The sequence below is a fragment of the Pristiophorus japonicus genome, unplaced genomic scaffold, assembly GCF_044704955.1.
Source record: "Pristiophorus japonicus isolate sPriJap1 unplaced genomic scaffold, sPriJap1.hap1 HAP1_SCAFFOLD_2038, whole genome shotgun sequence".
Taxonomy (NCBI): domain Eukaryota; kingdom Metazoa; phylum Chordata; class Chondrichthyes; family Pristiophoridae; genus Pristiophorus; species Pristiophorus japonicus.
The window spans coordinates 20,429-32,935 of NW_027251734.1; the positions used below are offsets into that span (position 1 = coordinate 20,429).

Below are 12,507 nucleotides of genomic sequence, written 5' to 3' on the forward strand. Positions count from 1 at the left end.
AGCCTGCTCCGCCATTCAGTATCAGGGCTGATCTGATCTTGGCCTCAACTCCACTTCCCCGCCCGCTCCCCATAACCCTTTACTCCCTTATTGCTCAGAAATCTGAAATCTGTCTGTCTTCGCCTTAAATATATGCAATGACCCAGCCTCCACAGCTCTCTGGGGCAGAGAATTCCACAGATTTACAACCCTCTGAGAGAAAGCATTTCTTCTCGTCTCAGTTTTAAATGGGCGGCTCCTTATTCTAAGACTATGTCCCCTAGTTTTAGTTTCCGCTATGAGTGGATCTCTTAACTTTTTCTAGTTCTGACCTGAATGTTCTGTTCCTCTCTCCACAGATGCTCCCTGTCCCGCTGTTTTTTTTTTCACATTTCAACCACCTGATACAACTCTTAGTGGCAGAGGGGATGCTGTCCATATATCACCTGACCAGACCCAGCATAGCTGGGTCCATTGCCACTAATGTACATAAAGGTAGCTTCTCTTGTCAGCCGAAATAAAGCAATTTCTCAGTATAAACCTGTCACCCAAAACCAGATTTAGACAAGCTTCAAGAACTTCTTTCATTCCAGACTGGTCTGTTCAGTGTTTTCACCTTTTACATGTGTACAATCTCACAATGCCAGCATTGAAACATCTGTTCCCTTCCTTTCATCCCCCATACCCTCCCACCCATTTCCCCACCTAAGGTGCTGTCTTTTGGATCATACGTTAAACTAAGGCTACCGTCTGCTCTCTCAGGTGGATGCAAAAGATTTCATGGCACGATTTAGAAGAAAAGCAGGGGAGTTTTCTCTGGTGTACTGGCCAATATTTATCCCTGAACCAGCATCACTAAAGAGATGATCTGGTCATTATTGCATTGCTGTTTGTGCGAGTTTGTTGTACGCAAACTGGCTTCTGTGTTTCCTACATTACATCAGTGACCACACTTCAAATTGGTTGTAAAGCGCTTTGGGATGTTCTTAGGTCTTGAAAGGCACTATATAAATGCAAGTCCTTTCATTAACAATCTTCTGACCTAGAGGTCAGAATGTTACCAACGGAGCCAAGCTGACACTGATAATTTTCTCGAAGGGAATTCACTTCAAGGCCTGGATAACTGAAATTAATAACTCTTGTTAATACACGGCTTAGAAGGAAGAGGGGATGGAGAAGAAGGGGGAATTGATAAACTAGTTATAAGAACTTAAGGAAATAGGAGCAGGAGTAAGCCATTCGGCCTTTCAAGCCTGCTCCACCATTCAATAACAGGGCTGATTTTCGACCTCAACTCCACTTTCCCGCATTATTGCCATATCCCTTGATTCCCTTAGAGTCCAAAAATCTATCGATCTCAGCCTTGAATATACTCAACGACTCAACATCCACAGCCCTTTGGGACAGAGAATTCCAGAGATTCACAATCCTCTGAGTGAAGAAATTTCTCCTTGTCTCAGTCCTAAATGGTCGACCCCTTATGCTGGGACTAGGCCCCCTGGTTCTAGACTCTCCAGCCAGGGGAAACAACCTCTCAGCATCTACCCTGTCAATCCCCCTCAGAATCTTATATGTTTCAATTAGATCACCTCTCATTCTTCTGAACTCCAGAGAGTATAGGCCCAATCTACTCAATCTTTCCTCAGGGGACAACCCTCTCATCCCAGTATTCAATCTAGTGAACCTTCATTGCACCCCCTAAGGCAAGTATATTTTCCTTCGGTACGGAGGCCAAAACAGTACACAGTACTCCAGGTGTGGTCTTATTCGAGAAAGGGATCTAGCTGAAATAGATGTGGATTAATTATTGGGGATATGAAATCTTTTACGGTTAGTCACAAACAGAATCTAAGGAGTTTGAGGAAATGCAGCCGAGGAGAAGGTATTGGTTTTTATGATCTGGAGGGCACTGCCTGAAAGGGTGGTGGAAGCAGATTCAATAACAATTTTCAAAAGGGAATTGGATAAATACCTGAAGGAAAAAAATAGCAGGGATGTGGGGAAAGAGCGGGGGGAGTGGGACTAATTGGACAGCTCTTTCAAAGAGCCAGCACAGGCACGATGGGCTGAATGGCCTTCTTCTGTGCTGTGTGATTCAATGATTCCATGGAGATACTGTGACTGCTTTTCTGCACCTTGCGTAGGCAGATTTGACAGGGCAGGGCAGTTGGAGGCGGGAGGTCATGTGATGAACCTCCAGGAATACGTTCAACCAGAGCTGGTAACCCTAAGCACTGGCCCTCGTTGTTTCTGTGGCGGAGTGTCACAGAGTTTTTTTTTTGTTAGCTGCCACTGGCTCAGGCGTTGGACACTCAGTGTGGAAAACTAAACAGGGGAAAGTAAATTCCACTGTGATACCTTGAGAGTGGGAAGAATGTGGAAATCGCTACCACAAGGAGTAGTTGAGGCGAACAGCATAGATGCAATTAAGAGGAAACTAGATAAGTACATGAAGGAGAAAGGAATAGAAGGATATGCTGATGAGGTGAGATGCAGTAGGGTGAGAGGAGGCTCGTGTGGAGCAGAAACACCGGCATGGAGCAGTTGGGCCAAATGGCCTGTTTCTGAGCTGTTAAGTTCCGTGTAATTCTATGAAACCGGGAGGTAGCAGTTACTGTGATGGGGGAGGGCACGGCAGACATTATGACTAGGGATGGACTAGGTGGGCCAAATGGCAGCTCTCACTCTCTTCCCTACTTATGAGTGTGTGGGTTAGCATCTTGGGCAGGACTCTTCACCAGAAACATTGTTCACTTCAAACCTATCTTTTCTCCTTTGGACGCCTTGCGGTCTTCATCATTTAGTTCAGAATTACAGCATGTGTGCGTTTTTTATATATACTGCATAGAATTACATTTAATTTTACAGCATAGACACAGGCCGTTGGGCTCAACTGGTCTGTGGGGGTGTTTATGTTCCACACCAGCCGCTTCCCACCCCTCTTCATTTCACCCGAACTGTATAACACTCTATTCCTTTCTCCCTCATGTACTTATCTTGCTTTCCCTTAAACGCATCTATGCTATTCTCCTCTATCACTCCATGTGGTAGCGAGTTCCACATATACTGTATCTCTATTATGTCACCACTAACTTACCAAATATGCCATTTGGCAGTTCACCCGAAGTATCCTCTCGAAAAGCTGTTAATGATTATTAAGCACATTTTCGGGGAAATCAAAGTGCTAGACTATGTAATCCCTCAATCTAATTGCTGGCGGCGATGTAATGATGCTGGCACCCTTCCACCCCTCCCCCACTGCCTTATGAGGAGCTTTTCCTAAACCCTACCACATACCTGTGACATTTATTGGGATGACATCAGTCTGCACTGCCTGGGCTTGTTGGCGCATCCTCTCCTCTGGCGTGGGCAGCGGAAGGGCCTTGGTCCAGTTTGTCTGGACATCAATCTCGGACAAGTCACCGGGCACTGGGGTCTTGGATCTCCTGGAATAGAACAGCTTTTCTTCGTCTGCAGATGAAGCTGTGGACTTTACGAAGAGCACAGAAAAAAACATTTTTTGGAACAGGAAACGATCATTCGGACCAACAAACCCACCCCATTTTCTCACCCTTCTCACCATCTCTCTCAATCCCATTCTCTCTCATTAGGAACAGGAGGAGGCCATTCAGCCCCTCCAGCTGTTCCACATTCAATGAGATCATGGCTGATCTGTATCTTGACTCCATCTACCCGCCTTGTTCCATAATCCTTAATACCCTTGCCTAACAAAAGTCTGGCGGTCTCAGTTTTGACATTTTCAATTGACCCTCAGCCTCAACAGCTTTTTGGGGGGGACAGAGTTCCAGATTTCCTTTGTGTGAAGAACTGCTTCCTGACATAACCCCTGAATGACCTCGCTCTAATTTAAAGTTATGCCCCAGTAATCTATTCAATTTTCTCAAACACCATTTATACAGTTTCGGTTCAATGGCCCTTCCTTGGTAACATTTCACAAACTGTTTTTCCTTCCTTCCTATTTCCATCAATTTTCTCTCCCCCCCCCCCACCCCAACGGACATTATCTCTTTACAGGTCACCCTCATGTAATTTACCAATTGGCCATTCCTCATGTGTAAGCTGAGTGAGTGCGGGAGGGCATCACATCCGAATCCTGTCCTCATCTGATAGCCACACACTCACACTTCCAGCGAGGGATGGGAGCGAGTGCTGAATAATGATCGGGGAGGGCAGCCTAGGAAGATTTGGAGTGACCCTGGCAATTGAAATCAGGGACCTTCCTGCTCTGTACAGCTCAACTTCGACAGCATTTCCCAAACCTGCGGCCTCCACCACCTGCAAGGACAAGGGCAGCAGGAGCATCCGATTTCCCCTCCAAATCACACTCCAGCCTGACTTGGAAATATATCGCCGTTCCTTCATCATCGCTGGGTCAAACTCCTCCCTAACAGCACTGTGGGAGTACCTTCACCACACGGACTGCAGCGGTTCAAGAAGGCGGTTCACCATCACCTTCTCAAGGGCAATTAGGGATGGGCAATAAATGCCGGCCTAGCCAGCGACGCCCACATCATGCTAATGAATAATAAAGAAAACATACTCGGAGGCTTAACCAGCTGAGGCGCAGTGGGACCCCTATCCCATGACACAATACCCTCTGGGTGAAAGCTCGCCCTGACTTTCCTTCCCAGTCCTAACATCCTCGTTTTAAAACTAGTGTCCCGGTTACTGCATGGTTCTGAGCTGTTCCTAATAGAATAGTGCCTGGCTGCTTTTAGCTTGGATGTACAGATGGTCTGCTATTCCCGATAATCAGCACCATGGGGGTTTTTTGGTGACTATATTGTTTTATGGTATTCTAGGATTTTTGTTGGTGTTTTATTTTGGGGGGGGGGAAGGAGGGGGGTGTGGTGGCACTATGCGATTCAATCCATTCGTTACTTTTTGTTAAGCCCGATACCAGTGGTCATACTGGTCGGGGGGGGGAGATCAGGAGCAGGGGACAGTCTGCTGGTGAGAGTGATCAGTCTTAAACCAGCTAGCTTACTGCACATCCTAGTTATGTTCACAATTGAGATTGTGAATAGTTAAATATAACCACCGCACACCACCCCCACACCAAACATCAATTACTAATAGCAAACTTCGTCTGATATCTTGCGCAGGATGGAGGGAGCAGAATGCAGGCAGCGGAGAATGAGAAAACAAAAGTATTCCTTCGTTCTGCTCACGTGAAACCACTGGCATTTCGGTGGCTGGCTTGTTGCCAACCTGCGGCAGGTATCGAACGGGGCAGCTGGCAACACTACTGCCTTCATCTCAGGACAACCGTGTTCCATTTACTGACGACTCCATCAAGCCCAATGGCTTGGTTCTGTACTTCAGAGACTGATTAACCATGGGGGGCATCACAGGAAAGTCCGATTCTCTCTGCCCCCAGCAAGGGTGACAGGGTAGTTGATCAGCATGGGAATCCATAGCTGGTTCCTTCCTCATCAGGGAGTGGGGGACAGGGAACTTCTTGTCCTAATGGGATGGGAAGGGGATGGGGGTCAGAGTTTAAACAAAGAATAGGCATTGCCATGTCAACCAGTCAACACCCAAGGCTTCTGCCTGTCCTCTCACTGAGGGAACTTGGGGTTTGTGCGGGACGGGGAGAGGGGAGGGGGAGTGCAGGAGTCGGTTTCTTTCAGGACACGTGGGAACGCCTTGTGACATTATGTGGGTGCATGACACTACTGTTATTTGAGCGTGAAAGGGCGGCTTTTGTGTAATCAGACAGCCGTGCACAGGGGCGACCATTCTGGCCATCTTAACTCAACCATCCAGACAAATCCCAAAGCTGCCCGCCTTTCAGCATCCGATTATTTCTTAAAAGGTTTTTCGCCTCCACTACTCTTCCTGGAATTCTACTTTCTGTGTTGGTCACCCTTGGAGTGAGGAGGGAATTCCTGCCCTCAGTCTTAAATTATCGTATACATTTTGAATCTATTGAAAGCAATATTTACCTTTTCCATTCCCTTAACTATCTTGCGGAAGATTGCCGTTTAGATATCTCCATTCCTGGCCAAGTCTCTCCTGTACCTTTCTCACAACTCAGTCCCTGTTAACTCACCACTGACCTCCTCCCATCACTCACAGTAAGCCTCGCTGGTTCTGTTCAATCGCCGTCATTCGATACGGTGCCACATTATATCAAGCACTTGGTAGCAGGAGGTCAAGCGGGGCTGGGGTAGGAAGAGGGGCACATGACAAGCGACACAGAAGACCCCCGTCGCTCTCCCCTCCCCAACAAACGGAAACCTTTCAAGCAGATCGGCTAGATGCACACACAAGGGCATCTGTTCTGAAAGCTTTGGGCTGTAAGTATCTGGCAAATGGGTTTCTGCGCAGTGACTGTGATCCTTAAACACACAGCACAAATCCCCGCTAACTGTCAATGTAAAGCCTGCAAGGCAGGTTTGAGCCAGTCCGTCAACACTGTGGCCTGCGCAAATCTACCGCCACCTCCACCCGTATCATAGGGTGCTTTACTGTACCCAGTTGCATGGGTTGCTGTTCAGGATGACTACTTGCGGGCAACAACATTGGGTGGCAGCCTTAACAAGACAGTGCGGCAAAGCTGGTCCGACAGTGCAGCCAAGGTCCATGGTGTGGGCGAGAGGGCAGGAAGTCAAGTTAGAGTGTAGTGCTCATAAATACTGACTACCGGCCACTTATGGCCCTTCTCCCAGACCTAGCCCCTCTGTGCATCTCAAGGCCCTCTTTTGGCCATTCAAAGACGACGAGGGAGTTGCATTAGGAGGTGGTGCTATCCGAGAATTCATAGTGCAAGTGCAAGGGCTCTATTAAACCTATTAATGGAATTATATCGGGTCGCAATCAATGCTTCCTCTAGGCTCCATGGCTGCACAGCTCTCTGCCGGTCCCGCATACCCCGGGACCAGCTTTTCCAATGGTAGATTTTGTGTATGCAAAGCTGTGAATGGGCCGCACGGCCGCTTAAAGGGGCCCCGCGCCAAAAGATAAATTAGCGGGAACATTGGTTGCCATGTTTTCCTCCCATCCTGTGGGAACATTGGCAGACAGTTCGTCGGGATTTGGGCTGTGCATTTAAGGATGGCAGTCACTGCGCAGAAACCATTTGTCAGATACTTATGGCCCGAAGCAGTCACTGACCACCCAGGGTGGGGTATTTGAAATCCTCGGGAAGCGGTGTGGAGAAGCATCTCAGTACCCCGTGAAGTGGAGCATTGCTGCGAGGGGTCCGGGCCTGAACTAAATGTTAGTGATACTCATTTAGAATGGATCCAGAGTGTGTTAGCAAAAAAATGATTTTCAAATATAACCTTTTCTGAGGTCTGAATGAGAGTGAATTTCCTTGGGTAAAGGCAATGGGGAACTGAGGCACAGAGACCAGAAGGTCGCACACTCCATCCCCCAGTCTGTTCAGATTTAAGTGATCTCCAGTTTAAAAAAAAATGTGTTCACAGAATGTGGGCATTGTTGGCAAGGCCGGCATTTATTGCCCTCGAGAAGGTGAGCCGCCTTCTTCAATACAACTGAGTGCCTCACTGAGCCATTTCAGAGGGTAGTTAAGAGCCAACCACATTGCTGTGGGTCTGGAGTCACATATAGACCAGGTAAGGGCAGCAGATTTCCTTCCCTAAAGGACATTAGTGAACCAGATGGGTTTTTACAACAAGCCTCATGGTCACAATTACTGACTCGTGCTTTTTATTCCAGATTTATTTAATTAACTGAATTAAAATTCACCATCTGCCTCAGGTCCAGGCCTCTGGATTACTAGTCCAGTAACAGAACCACTATGCGACTGTACACTTACCGTACTAGCACTAAGGGTGATATAAGTGGCTTTAGTGGCTCAGGATTAGGGAGGGGAGAAACAGTCATGGCTGATCACTGTCCAGTGAACCGCTCTCCGCCCCCGGAGGAACATACGACGGTGTGCATATCATGTGAAGACAGCGGGGTCACATGACCTGCTGACACTCACCGTCGAGGCCCAAGCACGAGGAATGCCCACCTAGCTTAGGCGAGCGAGGATGTGTTCGGCCGTCAAGGAACATCACCCTCGCAAGAATCAAGGCTTCAAGGAGAGGCGGGTGGGAAATTGGGGAGGTGTGGGGAAGGCAGGGAATAAAAGCAATAGCTGGAACTTGGGCATCAGCAGCGGTGGGCTGTGTTTGGTGAGCAAAGTACGTCGAGCCAAGCAGGTAACGGTTGCTGCAGTGATCTGGCATAAAGGAAATGGCAACATCTTGTCAGGGAAAGGCAAGCAGATGTTTCTACCACATGTCTCCCTGGGGGGGTGGTTAGGGGGGGGAGGGTTAAGGAGAGAAAGGAACATGTGGTACAAACAGCATGGCGTAGTACATTGGAACGGAAGAGGTCCAATGATACGGGGACCAGGCGAGGGGAGGATTGTACAGGACAGGAGGCAAATCGAGGTCTATGAGGAGCTGCAGACACAGCCGAGACAAGCAAAGCAGTTTGCCGCATGAAGTGTGTGTGTGTGTGTGTGTGTGTGTGTGTGTGTGTGTCTCTCTCTACCTGGTCATTCCATGAAGTCAAATGGCAGCAGACACTAAGGCAAGACTGACTGAGGCAGCTTAAGGGGTTAAACCGCTAGAGGGGGAAGAACAGAACAGAGAAAAGAACGAAAAGAGAGTGACTAAAATAAGGTCAGACAAAGAAACAAAGGTGTGGTTAAAACCCAGTCAGACAGAGTGCTGTACAATAGTAACAGATAAGCATGTCTTTTTAAACAGATTAGTGCCTTTGTATAGAACCCGATTAACGCCCTATTGAGCACAGAAATCTAGACTGACACTCCCAGTGCAGTGCTGAGGGAGTGCTGCACTGTCGGAGGTGCCGTCTTTTGGATGAGACGTTAAACCGAGGCCGCGTCTGCCCTGTCAGGTAGACATAAAAGATCCCATGGCACTATTTCGAAAAAGAGCATGGGAATTACCCCCAGTGTCCTGGCTAATATCCCTCAATCAACATAACAAAAACAGATTATCTGCTCATTATCACATTGCTGTTTGTGGGAGTTTGCTGTACGTAATTTGGCTGCTGCGTTTCCTACATTACAACAGTGTCTACACTCCAAAAGTACTTAATTGGCTGTAAAGTGCATTGAGACATCCAGTGGACGTGAAAGGTGCTATATAAATGAAAGTCTTTCTTTCTATTGAATGTGTTAACACTACTGCTGCACAGTGCCGATTCACCACAAGGGTGTGTCAGCCAGTTAAAGCAGCGGGCAGACTTTAGGTGCTATTGCAGAATTGTAACCATTTTGATTTTAGTGCGAAGCTCAAACTCTGCCCCCACAAATGGTGGATGTGAGGGAGGCTTAAACCCAACCTGAAATCACCACCTTGTTCTTGGGATGCAGACAAACTGGCTGGGCAGCATTTATTGCCCATCCCAAGTAGCCCAGAGGGCATTAAGAATCAACGACAAGGCCCCGATTTTAACCCCAGGTGGATTCCCCGCTCAGGCCTCAGTTAAAATTACAGTCGGGTCTCAATGATGTCATCGGGCCACGACATGCACATGCAAAGAAGGACCCTGTTGGCTCCGGGCGGGTGTCCTTGCTGCCTGCTCAGGAGATGACTCGAGCATGGTGGCTTTTGGACAGGGAAGAGCCAGGGCGATTTTAACTGCCCACGCGACTGGTTTCTGCTGAGCGGCTGGGATTAAAATCGGTCCCATACGGTGGGGCTGGTGTCACATGTCAGCTAGGGCAGGTACGGTCGACAGATTCCCTTCCCTGAAGGACATGACTGAATCAGTTATTCACTTTTACAACTTACCACGGGTGAGATTTGAACTCATGACCCTCTAGGGTTGCTAGTCCAGGACGATAACCACGACACTACCGTACCCCAAGTGTTCTGGCGTTAGTCCATATGAAAGGTCATCAACCTGAAACGTTGCCTCTATTTTTCTCTCTCCACAGATGTTGCCTGGGGAGCGGGCGGGTAAGTGGAGCCGAGTCCACGGCCAGATCAGCCATGATCTTGTTGGGTGGCAGAGCAGGCTCGAGGGGCTAGATGGCCTACTCCTGTTCCTAATTCTTATGTTCTTATTAATGTTGAGAAGTCCAGAGCCAGGGGTCACAGACTGGGGATGGGGGGGGGGGTGGGCCATTTGGGGCCGAGATGGGGAGGGGCTTCTTCACCCAGGGAGTGGTGAGCCTGTGAAATTCTCTGCCACGGAGAGTTGTTGAGGCCAGTTCACTAAGTGTATTCAAAAAGGAGTTAGATATAGTCCTTACTACTCGGGGAATCAAGGGGTATGGCGAGAAAGCAGGAATGGGGTACTGAGGTTGCATGTTCAGCCATGAACTCATTGAATGGCGGTGCAGGCTCGAAGGGCCGAATGGCCTACTCCTGCACCTATTTTCTATATTTCTATGCCTGGCCTGCTGAGTATTTCCAGCATTTTCTGTTCTTATTTCAGATTTCCAGCATCTGCAGTATTTTGAATTTAAGTTGTTATCTTATGACTGTGAGTCATGGGGGGGAGAAAAAACTTCCTGGATTTGAATTTGCACTAAACTGAGAGTGGGACTAAGAGTGGGTGTTGAACTGGTGTTAAAATGGTCATTTATTTTACATACACACGTTCCAGGCACATTTCCGACCTCAACTGAACGAGGGCAAAACCCAGCTCAAATTATTCAGCTTAACCATCACCACTGAGGGAACTAGAGTGCCCACGCTGAGTGATGGAACGTATTCTTGGAAAGTTTAGGTTGACTCCCAGCTGCAACACTCCTCTCTCCACTCCCCCCAACAAGGTGCCACAATACATTATCTTTTATCAGATTTAGGAAGCTGTTAAAGAGGAAGCAAAGATTAAAAATTTAAACAGAATGCTTAAAGAAGTTTTTTGGTTGGTCTTACCATTTGCTCCAGGTCTTCCTCCTCATCCAGGCAACTTCCAGAGAGGTGAGATGATGCCGAGGAGAATATTGGGCCCTGAGAGTAATACTGGGAACTGCGGAAACCATCCTTCCTTAGCTTATCGCAGTCTGCAAAGAGAGAGAGAGTCTGAGAGCGGCCTGGGAGCACAATTCTGTTCGAATCACAGCCAATTCCTTTTCATTATACGTTTCATTGGGGTCCAGAGAAAGAAGGTTAAAACTTGCATTTATATAGCACCTTTCACAATCTCAGGACATCCCAAAGTGCTTTACAGCCAATGAAGTACTTGTAGTCACTGTTGTAATGTAGGAATCCCGGTAGCCAATTTGCACACAGCAAGCTCCCACAAACAGCAATGTGATAATGACCAGATAATCTGTTTTTAGTGATGCTGATGGAGAGATAAATATTGGCCAGAACAGCGGGGATAACTCCCCTGCTTTTCTTCGAAATAGTGCCATGGGATCTTTTACATCCACCTGAGAGAGCCTCAGTTTAACGTCACATCCTAAAGGCTGCACCTCCGACAGTGTAGCACTCCCTCACTACTGCACTGGAGTGTCAGCCTGGATTTCTGTGTTCGAGTTCCTGGACTGGGACTTGAACCGACAACCTTCTGACTCAGAGACGAGAGTGTTGACCAGAGACCCCTTGACTGGCACTCAGATGCTCACCCACCAGGGTACCCACCACAGACCCTGAGCCGCTGATATTCAGTAAGGATGTTTGTTCGACATACCACCCTGGTGTTCTTTGTTGCCTCAGTGGTACAGAGACATAACAAAATCCAGAAAGATCCTAGGATGGTCCTCCTGAGCCAGGGCCATATGAGGCTACTAGAATCCGTCTTGGTGCTCCTCATCCAGGCCTGGGTAGCGGGGGGTAAAATTAACAGTGCCTGAATCCGACAATGGCACGTGGTTTATTGGGTATATCTCACTGAAGCCAACATCTTTAATTTTATTTTATGTACTTCGTGTGCAGTACCAGAGAGGGAATTAGAATATAGAACTCACTACTACAAGGAGTAGTTGAGGCAAATAGCAAAAGTGCATTTACAAGGAGGTGATATAAACAAATGAGGGAGAAAGGATTTAAAAAAAAAATTGTTCATGGGATGTGGGTGTCGCTGGCAAGGCCGGCATTTATTGTCCATCCCCAGTTGTCCTTGAGAAGGTGATGGTGAGTCGCCTTCTTGAACCGCCGCAGTCCGTGCGGTGAAGGTACTCCCACAGTGCTGTTAGGGAGGGAGTTCCAAGATTTTGACCCAGCGACGATGAAGGAATGGCGATATATTTCCAAGTCAGGATGGTGTGTAACTTGGAGGGGAACCTGCAGGTGGTGGTGTTCCCATGCGCCTGCTGCCCTAGTCCTTCTAGGTGGTAGAGGTCACAGGTTTGGGAGGTTCTGTTGAAGAAACCCTGGTGAGTTGCTGCAGTGCATCTTGTGCATGGTACACACTGCAGCCACGGTGCACCGGTGGTGGAGGGAGTGAATGTTGAAGGTGGTGGATGGGGTGTCAATCAAGCGGGTTGCTTTGTCCTGGATGGTGTCAAGCTTCTTGAGAGTTATTGGAGCTGCACTCATCCAGGCAAGTGGAGCGTAT

The 12,507-nt window shown here is 48.0% G+C and overlaps 1 protein-coding gene across 1 annotated transcript in view; it reads right to left on the reverse strand.

Annotated features, from left to right (window-relative positions):
• The window catches only part of LOC139244104 (NHS-like protein 1), a gene marked incomplete at its 5' end in the record, with an annotated part of 30,697 nt that extends 19,689 nt beyond the window's left edge, over nt 1-11,008 (reverse strand). Inside the window, 2 exons of the mRNA XM_070870974.1 lie at nt 3,277-3,469; nt 10,881-11,008. Coding sequence (XP_070727075.1) covers nt 3,277-3,469; nt 10,881-11,008 — 321 coding nt within the window. The remainder of the gene's footprint in view (nt 1-3,276; nt 3,470-10,880) is intronic.
• Nucleotides 11,009-12,507: the final 1,499 nt, after the last annotated feature.